The sequence below is a fragment of the Phragmites australis genome, chromosome 17 (genome assembly GCF_958298935.1).
Source record: "Phragmites australis chromosome 17, lpPhrAust1.1, whole genome shotgun sequence".
Classification (NCBI taxonomy): Eukaryota; Viridiplantae; Streptophyta; class Magnoliopsida; order Poales; family Poaceae; genus Phragmites; species Phragmites australis.
In genome coordinates, this window is record NC_084937.1 from 24,496,328 (window position 1) to 24,510,552 (window position 14,225).

The following is a 14,225-nucleotide window of genomic DNA, read 5'->3' on the forward strand; positions in this document are numbered from 1 at the left end:
GTTTCTCCTCCAAGCCGATCAAACCAGAACCGGATTTACAGTGATCAAACCCTAAGGTAATCACCAACCATTCAGGTATTACTGATCAGACCGAGAGATTCGTGAGAAAATTCCACCAACGATAAGGCTCTCATACCAACTGTTATATCCTAGGGTATATGAGGATGGAACATATAGCATTTGAGGCGAATTGGAGATAATCTAGGCAGGGATTAGCATGGAATCCGGGTAGAGCAGCAAGAAAAGCAGGGGAAGTGGAAAGAGACCGAGACCTGAAGAGGAAGACGGGTCGAGGACATTTTTGTTCGACGCCCTGTGCCTCCGTTGGTTGGACCCTTTTGTATTGCTCTCCCAATCCCAAGTGTCTAGCCCCACATGGCATAGGTATGTATATGACACAGGACCATCTTAATAGAGTATGAATAAGAACTAGACTCGCCAGATATCACAGTCCTGCAAAGTAGGCATGACCTGCGAAATTCCTTAGTTGGAATCTTCAGTGAATGAGGTCAGGAGGTTCCTTCCACCCTGAATCATCTAACAAGCAGCCAATCACAAGATAGACGACCAAGACAATGCCAAGTAAGCAACCTACTAAGTTTTTGAGATTGTTCAGAAATTGCATCCTTAGGTACACATTTGGCAATTGCTAAAGACTAAATTTCATGATCATAGAGGAGATGGTTTCAGTATACAATCTAGAGAGATCGTGGTTAACATCCATGGCATGCCTTCCCATCCATCAATCAGAAACATGCTAGCGCGCGCATTGTTCAATTCCACACAAGAACTAACCAACGACAGTATCAGGGCAAATCGGTTCTGAAACCCAGCCCGGTGGTATTCCTCATCGCTCGAGCGGACACGAAATGAATCCAAAGAAATCGAGGAAACACGCGTGCGTGGTTCAGAATGTACCGAGAGGTTGCGGTGGTAGTGGCGGCGGTGGTAGAGGCAGCGGCTGGTGGCTAGGACGCCGCATCGGGCTTAGAGTGGTGGAGGAACGCCGTGGAACAGATCACAGTGGTGACGACGGCGAAGAGGCCAAGCGCCACCGCCAGCGACATCCCCGCCACCGCCAGATCCAGAGCCAGCTGCGCGCCGTGGAACACCACACCCAGGGCCATCCTCTCCTCTCCGCTCCCGGCCTCCCTACCTCTTGCTCTCGCATGCGGTGGGTACGGCGCGCTCCTCGCTCGAGCCTGTGCCTATTTCATCGCGAAGCGAGAGGAGGAGAGGTGGGTGGGGTGGAAGAGAAGAGGGCGGGAGGGGAGGTGGGCGAGTCGACCACCTGGACCTGCGCGAGACGAGCCCATGTCGCCTGCGAGCCGTGACGACGCAGCTGAGACCGTGCAGTCAGCAGAGATGGGTCGCGGGCGTCAGCAGAAACCAGCTCATTTCCGAATTTCCGAACCGCGATTTTTGAATTTTGATTCGTTTTCCAAAAAAATGTCAAACCTATACTCTGCATGAAAAGATGTGCGTATGGATTCAAACATAGATGCAGAATTGCTTGGTTTTTCAAAACTACACGGGCCTCCAACGTTAAGATGGCTGGTGAGGGCCTCCAGTTTCTTGGTGATCGGAGATTTATCCTGGGTACAACTTGCTCGAGGAAAAATTGAGACACCGTTTGAAACACAGAAATTCCCACCGATTCCTATTGATCTTATAGAGCTCATCCATTCCAAAAGGCACCTAAGAAATGATGCCATAGTTGTTAAGAACAGCGTGGCGTTTGAAAGAGATGACACTAAGTAATAAACTTAGATTAATATATTTAAAACTGTCTTTTCAAAACCGTCATAGAGTAAGTCTTGTAATCATATCAAACCAAGCCGAATAAGTACAAAACGAAGCACAAAAGTAGAGTCTGATGATGACAACAAATAAATGTCATTGGTTGAGGATCACAACAAAACGACGATGGGTAGCAAGACAACAAAAGTAGTTATTGCTAAAACTATGTAAAAATCAAGATGATACAAGAATACTCTAGATCAAGATGATGAGTAGCGAGACAACAAAAGAATTTGTCATGAAAACTTAGAAAAGATTTGGATGGCAGCAATAACGATCTAAAAGTAATCGACTAATTGACGGAGAAATATATAAACTCACACGACATAGATGCACTCTAAGGACATCTCTAATGGAAGTGTTTATAGGAATGTCTGAGACGTCATCAAGCCCCCGTATAAAATACCAGTCTCCAGTGCAAGTACCTTTTTCATAGGTGCTTAATCGGGTGTTTGATGTACTTATTGATGGTAGTTACATGTTTAAACACCTATCAAGCATTGATTCTTAACAAAACATGCTACGAAATAAGTATCCTACTCATCCTATGTGACGATAAAAATCGATTTTCTTTTGCCGGACACCTATCCCAGCACCTGCACTGGAGATGGCTTAAGGGAGACTGAAACTTAGATAGACGCAACGGAGACACGAAAAACAAAACTAAAGCTAGATAAATAAAAAACTAGCAGAGCAAGATTTGCAAATTATGTGAAACCATTCTAAGATATATTTCACAGACACGCTTCAAATCACCTAGCATCAGGCAGGGAGACATAATTTAGATGGAGAGCTCATGTGAGCGATGGAGGTCAACAATCCAATCCAGATCGAATCAGCAGGGACCTCGACACGTGACGCGCTGGTGGTCGACTTGATCCGACTGTGTCAGGCATGAACGCGCGCGAAGACCAAGGAGAACAGGTACTCCGCCTGGACCGCCGCCCACCAGCAGCAGCGGTGCCGTGGCCCTTCTTCTGAGTGCGACGCCGAACGACCACGGAAGGGCGGCACAGCTCGATACCCGAAGAGCGGCAGACGGGAGGGCGGCCGTCGAGCGGGTCAGGAAGCGGCAGCGCCGGGCGGAGAAGGAGCCCAACGCCGATATGGCGCAGGAGGCGGCTCGACTCCGACGAATCTGTTGCGAAGGCAACACCCGAGCAGTGTTCAGAGCCGATTCAAACGTCGGCGAAGAGAAGAGAGAGCCGGCAGAGAGCTGACGAGATGAGATCGGAAAGGACAGGTGGGCACTATTAAAAACCTAGCTCTAATAACATATTAAGAATAACAACTTATATTTAATGATAATCCCTTAAAGCAATATAGACTATATAAAAAATACAGGACAAAAACTCAATAAACCAACCTATACATAATGGATAAAAACTATATTTCTAACAGTAGTAACAGTTGCAAAAGCAGTACAGTCGATCAAATAACATTTAGGTGCAAAACCACAGGATAAATTGGGGGATCATACTATCATAGACACATAATGATGCCATGTTATTGTTGGTTTGTTATTCGAGCAGCCTAGAGAAGTGAACAGAACGGCTGTCAAAAGACTGCTAATGAAGAACTTGTACATGGTGTACAACATTGCTGACTGCACAAAGACCTGATGGTTCTCCAGCCTACCTCCAATCTACCTTTGTCAGACAATTGTCATTCAGAACTCAATTCAAATCGTCCACCAAAACAACCTGCACGGGTGTTTGAGTTACAAGACAGCTTCCAGCTATTGTAAGTTGTAACATCTCTTACTCATCTGTCACTGCTACGTGCCTCGATCTTCGTCACCATAAAAAATGTTCCTACCAACTTTGTGAAGCTGATGCTCCTGACAGTCAATATAATCAGCACCGGTTACAGTTAGGCGAATAACAAGGGAAGCGAAGCATCCTATCAAGTAATGTAAAGAATCGCATCACAAGCCGGTGGCCTAGAAGCATCTTAGAACTCTACAACAGGCTAACAGACCAGTCCCTTCTGAAAGGAACTAATAAACCGATGCATGCTGCAGACACAAACTTCACCATATATGCGGTCTCTTGTTAGCATCGTACGAGGATGCCAGCCTTCTTGCCCATAGACTCTCCTCAGGTGACCAAGATATGGTGGCACCTATTGTTGCACACCATCTCAGGTTCAGTAAAGCTGTCGCAAGATACTCTTCACCTTCTTCAAACATCCTTATGATTCTCAATTCAGCATCCGGCTCTTCACTGAGGATTAGATCTTCCAAAATAATCCCTTTCTCACTAAGAACGCTGACATCCTTAGGTATCATTCTCAAGCTGAGGACTTGCAATGCCTCAATTGCAGTATTGTACAATTCATGCTCCGTGTACACACAAAATGTGTACCAAAGTGTTGATGGATCAGGTTGAATTTTCGCTCGATGTATACACTCCACAATATATTCAGCAACATGAATTTGACCCTGTCAAGAATGTTCAAAAATGAGTTTAACATTAACATCATTTTAGTTGGGGAAGAAGAATAGATCATTTTTATCATAAACGTACTCTAGCATATGCATGTGAGAGTACTGTATTAAAAATCTGTACGTCAAGCTGAATTCCATCGATCTTGCATATATCTAGCAGATCCAGGGCCCCCTCAAAATCCTCTTTTGCTAATACAACCTTTCATGAAAAATATAGGTATGAGGTCAAGTAAAAGGACCCTCAAAAGTGAAATCAACTAACGGTAATCAGCAGTATGATAATTCCAAAATACATAATGGCACTACGCTTAGCCAGACATACCTTCAGGAGGGATGTAAAAGTCACAACCTTCAGACAGAAGCCATCTCGGAGCATCAAAGACAGCAAAGCACTAGCTGATTTCCAACATTGCAACAATTTGCAGCACTCTATCATGGTATTATAAATCGAAATATTGGCTGGAAGGCTGCATGATCTCATGATCTTGAAGGTTGTTATTGCTTTGTGAGTCTGCAAACCAGAAAAACATCGATCAAGTTTGGTGATATGCCAAGTTCAATAACTGCTAAGTGTACTCATGCAATGAACTCACAGTTTGACACCAGGTCAACATGAAACTTTTCCAAAAATGAAAATTTGATGATGTAGTCTAAGGAGTGCTGTAGCATACTTTAAAATTTCAACAGCAAACTCAAAACGTGTTAGAAGGAAAAAAAAAAGAGACAAGTATGCCATAGAACTCGTAAATTTGAACTTGAAATTTCACTCATAAATTTGAACTTGAAATTTCATACATAAGTAAGAGTAAACTGAGTGCATCTTGAACTGTTTGGATTTTTTAATGTTGATTTCATGCCCAAACCAAAAGTGACTGCATAACTACAACTTAAGGGTGACACTTGATATCCCCCCATCAAATTCAGTAAGATCAAATGTTCCATTTAAAAAAGTACCAAAAATAGCCTGTAAAACCTTATCTAAATCCTCCGAGAGAGAGAGAGAGAGAGAGAGAGAATAATTCCTCATTATATCACATCATCAGAACAAACGTAACAGGCTGTTGATACATACTTCCTTGGCTTCAACCAGAGCATCCAACACAATGCTGTAGAGAACACTCTTCTGATAAGGATCCATGTTCCATAAGACATTTTCAGCTACATTCAAGTACCTCAACATCTCCTCTATCATTCCCTCAGCTCCAAAAGCTCGTATCTGAAACAGAATAAATTATACATCAAGAGTTAAAAGCATCCATCAGCATCAGAAGCGCTGTAGATCATACTAACAAGTGAAATAACAACCAAAACTATGAATTTTTACAGATGGCATGAAGATATCTCAATCAGTAAAGTGATAGTGAGAACTAGCTGGAAAGGTGTTGGGATATGACATTCAGTGAAGATTAGCTAGAGAGGTCTTGGGTTATGATATCCAAAGACTTTTGACAAAACAGCAATGATATGCCCTGTTCAGATTAATTAAAATGTTGATACCAATTGCCATAAATTTTAATGAATTAACAACTGGAACTAGTAGTGGATTTAATACCTTGAAGTAATAAAGATATCACATGGAATTTTGGATAGAAAACAGAGAAAGTTAAGACAAGCATAAGTCGGCTATTTTTTGGAGAGGACATAAACAGACAACTTACAAGTTCTGACCAGTTTAAAGCATGATTTGGACAAAATAACAAACACAAAAAGGGCATTGGTTTTTAAAAAGAGCCACAAGACACTTATGCTGCATCCATACTATTGTAAAACATCTTGATAGACCACTTTCTTTAAAAAATAAAGGAAAGGGAATGAACGAAAAAATGCCAACACTTCTTCACCAATTTAGGACAAAAGGCCACATATCATATTAAATGTCATTGGCACAAAAATTAAGTATCTCGAATTTAAGATAGTGATGTGAATGTTTTTCAAACTTGCAATAATACACAAATGACACTTTGTTCACTCTAAACTGCATCCAGTAACAAGACAAAGATCTATAGTTCTATACAGTACATGGAAAGCCGGCTTACCAAGTTCTTCATAGACACAAAGCTGTGTTGGATTTCATTATTTAACATGTCCGCCTCAATAATGTTAATCCTTTTGGAAACATCAACATGCGAGAGCACATTTCCTTCTTCATAAGGAACATTGACGTTGCCAAACAGAGAAAACAAAAGCTCATAAGTCCTGAGATTTGGCTTCATGTTCGCACGTTTCATTTTAGCTAGTATGCGCACAGCTCTTTCTGGTTCATTCTGCACAAATTATTGGGGAGGATTAGTTCATGCTTCTTATTAATTCACAGAAACTTCAATATGTTTTTTGACAGTAAGGTGCAGTGACAGCTATAAAAAACTGACACGGCATAAAACATCAAGCATTTAAATACACCAGAAAAACAGATTATGATAAACCACACAGCAGAAATGGATAGAAACCCAATATCATAAAAATCTCTTTCCAGAGTCAATGCAGTACCATAATCTCACATCCAGAAAACAAAGCGTTAAAAGCACGTATATGCTTTGGTTGTATCTCAGAAATTCTTTCCAAAAAGTTCTCGGCCAGATCCAACTGCAAATTTTTGCTATGGCCCACTGAGAGAGCAGCAAGTGTATCATTGTAAGGTTCAATGCCCCTTCTCTCCATCGCTTCAATCTGGAAAACATATGAATATAAGATATATGCGACAAAATAATGCTACCTCCAAACAAAAATTAATAGGGACAATTGCAAAGTAACCACTACTCCTGGTGTTATTGTAAGCTTGCCACTAGAAAATTGCAAAAATACCATTAAAACTGTCATTCGAGTGGCATCCTTGCAAAAAATAAAAAACCAGGGAGGTATTTGCAAATGTCCCAAATTAATATTGTCACAGGATGTGTGGAGTCAAACTTTTCGAATCTTTAACCATTAATATGCATAAAAGTACTTCGTTTTGTCACATGAAAATGATATTGATAGATTTTTTTTTGTCAAAAGTGCTTCTACATTATAGTTGTATTTATTTTGATAACATATACTTCTATAATGTAACAGTCAGAAATGTGCATTGGAGAGCATATCAATGTCCTAAACAAGTAAATCAGACCAGAGTCTGGAGGTAGCGATAGAACAGGTACAATTTTGCGTAGTAGCTTTTCAGGAGTTGGTAAACTATTATTAACAATGCAGTTTAAGTTGTTTAACATTGCAGTACTCATAACAATAATTAGACAGTCTAAAATGCTACTTTCAAGAAAATCAGAGCAGTACAGTGTATTGCTTTTATCTAAAAATAAGTGGTGTCTATTATCATCAATTTAGTGGATCATAAACAGCAAGCTACTGGTAGCATACCACTTTGACGGCATATGCAATTCCTTTCCCAGCTATCACAGTCTTGACAAAACCATCATACGTAAATTTTGACGGTTGCAATCCAAGTTTTTGCATCTGGAAAGAAAATTAAAATCACCAACAGTCTGTAAGCACATGAGAAGTTTTTGGTTAAAATGCTTTCACCATCAAAATAATGGAAAATTGCAAATATTCCCCTTTTCATTACCTTTTCCACTGATAACATTAAATAAACTTAAGAAAATGTTGCTAAAATACAGGATAACATGTTAGGGACTACAATATTAAATCAAATCTCTCTGCAGAACCGAAATTGCATGCAGAATAAGTCTTCAAATAAAAATATATTGCATGATCTATGTTGGTGACCATCTTATGAAGGTGAAATCAAAAGCACAAGACTAAAAAAACAAAGGTGCAGTAAACACGACTTGAGATCTGACAAAAAAATGGCACCCCTACTGTTCTAAAGATCAAAAACAGTGCAGCAGATGAAACCAATCAGGTTAGCAAATGGAATGTTGTCATACCGCACTTCAACCATCCAGAAGAAAGAAATTATAAAATTTCAAAGAAATACTTTAAGGTAAAGTTCAACACATAGATCGCACAGCCATTATATAGATTACACAACAAAGCTGTATATATTCGTTACCTCTAGAAATAACTGTCAGTTTTATGAAGGTGAAATCAAAAGCACAAGACTAAAAAAACAAAGGTGCAGTAAACATGACTTGAGATCTCCTGACAAAAAAAATGGCACCCCTACTATTCTAAAGATCAAAAACATTGCAGCAGATGAAACCAATCAGGTTAGCAAATGGAATGTTGTCATACCGCACTTCAACCATCCAGAAGAAAGAAATTATAAAAATTTCAAAGAAATACTTTAAGGTAAAGTTCAACACATAGATTGCACAGCCATTATACAGATTACACAACAAAGCTGTATATATTCGTTACCTCTAGAAATAACTGCTCAGCAAACTGACAGTTGTTAAGCTGTACACACGCATGCATAATATCATTGAAAGACCACCTCAAAATTTTCATTACTGCAACTGGTGCAAACCTCAATGTCTCTGCAATACTCCCACTCTCTAGTTCAACCTTATCAGCAAGATTATTGCCTGGAACAAAACTATAAGTTTTATCTATCTCATTGCGATAAGTATACTAATATAGTGGATGGCATATGCAAATAGAATGCAGACCAGACCTGCAGAGAGAACATAGGCCTTCAATTGCACATTTTCCAATGACTGAGTTTTCTCCTCAAACTGCTCAGGCTGAGAATCAATTGATTGTGCCAGCGCCCCTTGAGATGATGGCGGGTTACAGTCCCAAAATAGTTTGAGATCTTCTAATCCACTCAAAGCAGGTACAGGAATGTCTAATCTTGATGATTGGTATCTTCTTTTAGAAGACACCCTCAGATGGTCAGAGCTTTGTGCAGCAAGGGCTACCATATGCTGCAAGATGTGATATGCGGATTGAAGGTCACCTAACATAGTTAAAGACCTCACAAATTTCCTTTGTGTAATAATGCTTGGCCTATAATACCTAGTGCAGTCCTTCCAAATATCATGAACTGCAGGCAGATTTCCGTGTGACACTGCAAGCTAAAAATACATAAAAAAAAAAAATAAGCAAGCTGTCAGAATATTAGATCTAGAATTATGTGAGCATGAACATTCAAGCTGAAAAAAAATCAAATAAGCAAGCTGTCACAACAGTAGTTCTAAAATTATGTGAGGATTAGTACATCTTCCGATCAGCACAGTACGTAAAATATTTGATAAGTGCTGCTGTAAATGTGAAATATAATATTGCATGAAACAAGAGGAATATCCTAACATGACATGAGAAAACTGAAAGATAAGATACATAAAATAAAAGGGCATGTGGCTTTTCACAAGAGAAACTAAATTCAATCAGGAAAATTACCAAGAAAAAGAAAGTGAGCAAGGACATAAGGATTTGCAGTCATGTACAGTGGTTTATTCAGGAAGAGGTTTAATTCACACGGATAAAACAATGTGCCAAAAGGGTGCTTAGTCAACAAAGAGCCAAACAGGAAGCAATATAATGAACAATTTGCCATGGATGTAGCCTAGCAACCACAATAGAAAAGTCAGGTGAGCTGATATTTCTTGCGCATAAGAAAAAGAACTTTTTAAACAGGCATATTGAACATTTCTTGGTACAAACCTTCAGAAGCTCACAGTATGTTATTTCAGAGTACCCAAGAAGATGATTTTCCATTTTCTCTAGACAGCATTCGGCATCCTTCATATTAGCAGTACTTCCACATGCATTTAAAAATATATTAAAAAACGGCAAAGAGCCATAAGTGTTTTCTTTTTCCCCTAGGAGAGTCAGCCAATGAAGTGCCTACATAGGAAAAAAGATTTTGAACTACCCAATAAGCTGATAAACATATAGCACATGTGAAAGAAAATTTAAATTGCAATGAATCACACAGCCCTTCTAAAAAAAGAAGAAAATTCATTAATCAAGTTACCAAATCAAATTTTCAATGAAATAATACATTAAAAAGTCAACAGTTCACTAAATGTGCAAACAAGCACATGCATATCTACCTTGTATTTCAAATACTGATGCAGTACAAATTTGCAAATAAGCATCTCATGCTTGTCACTAATTTTGCGAAACACTTCTCCAGCAGATTGTACAATTCATTTTCTGATTCACCACTCTCCTAGTCTCCTACAAATATAAAATTATATAATACATAAAACAATGCCAGCAAGCTATCAGTGAGCATGCAAATTTTTGTGGCCATACCCATGCACAAAAGGGCAACATGAACAGAAATAAATAATTAGTGTGCTACTGTGGGCAAGGCATGAATATAAAAGACCCATTCAATCAGTACCACGAAAATGGATCTCTTAGCTGCGGTGACAAAGCTTCAATTTTATACAAAGGATAGATGCATCTGTAATGACATTTGGACTAGCTAGTATCACCAGGAAATGGAAGCTTTACAGAGAAGATACTGTGGTCTCTTTTATCTTTAGAAAAGAAGATATTGTGTATTGCATGGTACAGGTGTGCATGATTAAACATTAAACCCCAAACTTTTAAAGTTGCCGAGTTGAAAAATTAGCTTGAGAAATGAGAAGTATCACATACCTCCTTCGAATACCCTCCTCTGCTGAGGGCTCGAATGACAGATCTGTAGATATTTTTACTCATGCCAATGGCCTTCTCCTCCATTAGTTCCAAAGTTTCCATGACAAACTAGAAATATTGGAAAAGCTCCAAAAGGAGTTCTAATCATTTTTCAAACCTCATGCTTCGATAAGAAAATGCATTTAATAGTAGATTTACCAAAGGATCAGGTGCTTCTGCACAATACTCCAATATAAAAGAAACATCTTCTTTAGTCAATGCCCCATTAGTGTGCCGAAAGTTTGAGAGAATCAATGATGCTTGTTGCCGATCACCTCTACGGAGAGCGTTGACAATATTTGTTTGCATGGATCTAGCCAAACTAGTCCTCCATGTACCATATTCTGTAATCACCACAACATTAGCTACATATAGATGTGCACAAAATTCACTTGCAGTAATTCTACTAGTTGTGGGTACTATTAAAATCAGAGACACTAATAAGGTGATAATCTGACTCAGCAAGCATGGAGCATCGAAGTGAAATGCACTGTAGACAGAGGACAATCACAATCATACCAGGCGATAAGCCAAGCCTCAAAGAACTAAAAACCATAAACTTGGCAGCCAGCTCCAAGGCATAAGAGATATAGCCATATACATAAAATAAACCATCTAAAGTCATGTACAGGACCAAAAATTGATCTGTATTTTCGAGTATTTTCCAGTTAACTATCATACCAACATAGCCAAACATACTATAAGCATAGTGCAAGTGACCAGCCTAGAAACAACAGTTACAACTTACAACATTACATACGAAATAAATAGCAAAAACAAAATAACTGAAAAGACACTTACCATTAGAACAAGTTGAGGCCTCTTCGGAGTGAACTCCACTTGCCGCATTCGCCTGCGCCTGCAAGACCTCCACAACATCAGCATCCAAAACACGCCCGCGCGCAACGCAATACGGAGCATACAGGGGAGACTTTGCACATTACGTGAGGGAATTTGTGTGCCGCGGAGGAGGAATTGGTGCACCGGCGGGCAGCCCTCGATCTGACGACACGGAAACAGAGATGAATGTGAGAACAGACTATAGAGGGGTACCACACGACCCACCCGAATCATTCGCTCCACGGGTAGCTCGCTTACAGTAGCCTCTGCATCGCTGGCGGTGAAGACTTCGCCGTGTGCGCCTGTCAGCGAGAGGGCGGGGGCGTCGGCGGGCGGGGCAATGGACTCTGGGTTGACCGCCGCCGCATAGATCGAGGGGTGGGGCGGAGGAGGCGTGGGCAGGGGATGCCGGTATACACCGCGCGGGCTGGAAGTGGAGGCGGATGAGAGGGAGATCGGCGGCGGGAGGAATGGAGATGCTGCTGGCGGCGTTGGGGACGCAACGGAGGAGCGGAAGGGTTTTGGTGCCGAGGCAAGCAAATTTCTATATATAAAAGACTATCTTCCTTGTAATAACAGATGTTCCGTTTATCTCTCCTCTCTTTAGTATAGTTATTAAATTATAAAATAAATAATGTGCACAGGATTTTATTAATATCTTTCTAATTAAGTTTATATAAAATTTGTTTTAGATGACGGAGAAAAACAGTTGTAGCCGGCAACCGGCACCGTGAGATACGAGATGAACAGGTTCATCGGTCTCGCTCGTCTGAGCCGTGTAGGCGTGTTACGGGTGGCACAATGTATTGCCACTAATCTTCAAATAATTTAGCTTTTGTTTAGTATAGCTAAAACTAAGAATTCTCAAATCTCGGGTCGTATAATGTATTGTCACTAATGTTTGGATGATTTAGTTTCCATTTGACATAACTAAACTTCAAGAATTTTTGAAGCTCGGATCGCGTAACGATCTTCAAATGATTTAGCTCTTGTTTGGCATAACTCAGGCTTTAAGAATTCTTAATTCTAACTTATTTTTTAGTCGAAGCTGGAAACAAATTAGTGATAATTGAGTGAGCCATCTTATTCATATTTTACACTAAAACTAAATGCATAAACAACGTTATTTAACTTACAAATTCCATATCTAACGTGAATTTCAGAGTTAAAGCTCTACTAAACAGACACTTAACAGATAATTCTTACAATAAATTATTTTTAGTTGTCTAATAGTAATTACACAAGTCCTTAATTTGTACATGGATTAAATAAATGGTGTGATCTTGCATAAATTTTCACTTTATATTGTTCGTGGCCCCTGGTTGTTTAGACATTCATGAATGAATGAAAAATTCTATTTACTAATACATGCATACAGCTATTCAAATAATTGTATGCAAAATAAAAAAATGATCAAATATATTCACATCCAATCATTGCATAAAGTTACATGAAAATGTTCCTCGGACGAGACGTGTAAAGTCAGACATCCCAATGTTTACTTTTATCCAGTGAACAACTTTTTTTTACAAGCACTACTAAAGATTAAAGATACAAAGTTTAAATATTGATAAAATCAAACGTCTTTCTGTTGACCAGTATGTCGTTTAGCACTAATAGAAAATTTTGCCTTCTAAGATATATAAAGAGTAAACTAGGTTTGATCCCTGATGCGCAAGAGTACTACCACTCCACGAACCATCGAAGTCCAGGTTTGGTTCTCAACCAATTAAACTAGACTTTTAAAAATGAAGCATAGCGTGTAAATAATTTGGACTGTATACAACCAAACAACTATAATTTCATTATCAATTAAGTAATAATCTGTACAATCTTTCTCTCAATACTTTTGCAAATAATTGATACCAGAGGGCATTCACAACAATAGATAGACTTCATTTGTCTCAAAATCCTTGCTAATTAGTAGTGACTGATGTAATTTGTTCGCTAAACATCGAAAATGTAGTCATACCAGTCCTCTTGGATTGCAGCGCCGATGGTGAAAGAATCGAACGGTTCAAGAGAGGGTGAATTGGACTATTAAAAATTTACTCATATAGAATTCTAGAACAAGTAGTAATCTTAGACTAAATGAATTGAAATATGACTGAATGATCAAACTAGACGGAAGCATGAAAAATAAGCAAGCTAGAACATAAAGTAAATGTAGAAAGTAAAACTTACAAGTAAGTAAAATACTCAAATGTAAATATAGAAAAGTAAGGAGATAGACAAGAGAATATCAATTTTTTCTGAGATATCGAGGAGTTGGCGCTCCGCCATAGTCCTCGTGGAGCATCCATAAAGGATATCGCTCCCCCTTGGATCACGAAGTCTCGAGTGCTTATTTATGATTGTCACTTCTCTATCTTCGGATTTGTGGACATCAAACTAAGCACACAGTTCTTCCCGAGGCTCCCACGAGAACTCTAAGAGCTCAACGAGACACCTCCAATCACCAAAGATCGGTTAGATGTTGCTAACCATCAAGAGTAACAAATCAATAATTTTACTTGATCAAGATCAACCCTAGACTACAGCTAGATACACACTTACTACTCTCTAAGCACTAAAGATCTAAGCACTA

General features: G+C 39.3%; 1 protein-coding gene across 4 annotated transcripts; it reads right to left on the reverse strand.

Moving 5' to 3' along the window:
- Window positions 1–3,049: 3,049 nt before the first annotated feature.
- LOC133897310 (pentatricopeptide repeat-containing protein At1g76280) lies at window positions 3,050–12,177 on the reverse strand. 4 transcript variants are annotated; one of them, XM_062337988.1, is made up of 15 exons: window positions 11,897–12,177; window positions 11,743–11,800; window positions 11,600–11,657; window positions 10,958–11,142; window positions 10,760–10,867; window positions 9,812–9,994; window positions 8,820–9,222; window positions 8,564–8,730; window positions 7,601–7,696; window positions 6,737–6,916; window positions 6,286–6,513; window positions 5,322–5,465; window positions 4,572–4,760; window positions 4,329–4,448; window positions 3,050–4,243 (listed from the first exon to the last, which is right to left on the reverse strand). In XM_062337988.1, exons 1-15 carry the CDS (start codon window positions 11,908–11,910, stop codon window positions 3,833–3,835), a joined length of 2,544 nt encoding a protein of 847 aa, XP_062193972.1. In that variant the 5' UTR covers window positions 11,911–12,177; the 3' UTR covers window positions 3,050–3,832. The 4 variants fall into 4 exon arrangements, with proteins under 4 accessions (XP_062193972.1, XP_062193974.1, XP_062193975.1 ...); XM_062337990.1 differs by lacking the exons at window positions 11,600–11,657; window positions 11,743–11,800; window positions 11,897–12,177 and adding an exon at window positions 10,204–10,330 and having other exon boundaries at window positions 10,760–10,885; window positions 10,958–11,095; XM_062337991.1 differs by lacking the exons at window positions 11,600–11,657; window positions 11,743–11,800; window positions 11,897–12,177 and adding an exon at window positions 10,204–10,330 and having other exon boundaries at window positions 10,958–10,972.
- Window positions 12,178–14,225: the final 2,048 nt, after the last annotated feature.

What these genes read in the sequence shown, in the direction of transcription:
- LOC133897310 (XM_062337988.1), bottom strand. An exon ending in TTTCTGGATGTGAGATTATG is followed by an intron (nt 6,514 to 6,736) that starts GTACTGCATTGA and finishes TAATTTGTGCAG; the next exon opens with AATGAACCAGAAAGAGCTGT. An exon ending in CTTTTACATCCCTCCTGAAG is followed by an intron (nt 4,449 to 4,571) that starts GTATGTCTGGCT and finishes TTTTCATGAAAG; the next exon opens with GTTGTATTAGCAAAAGAGGA.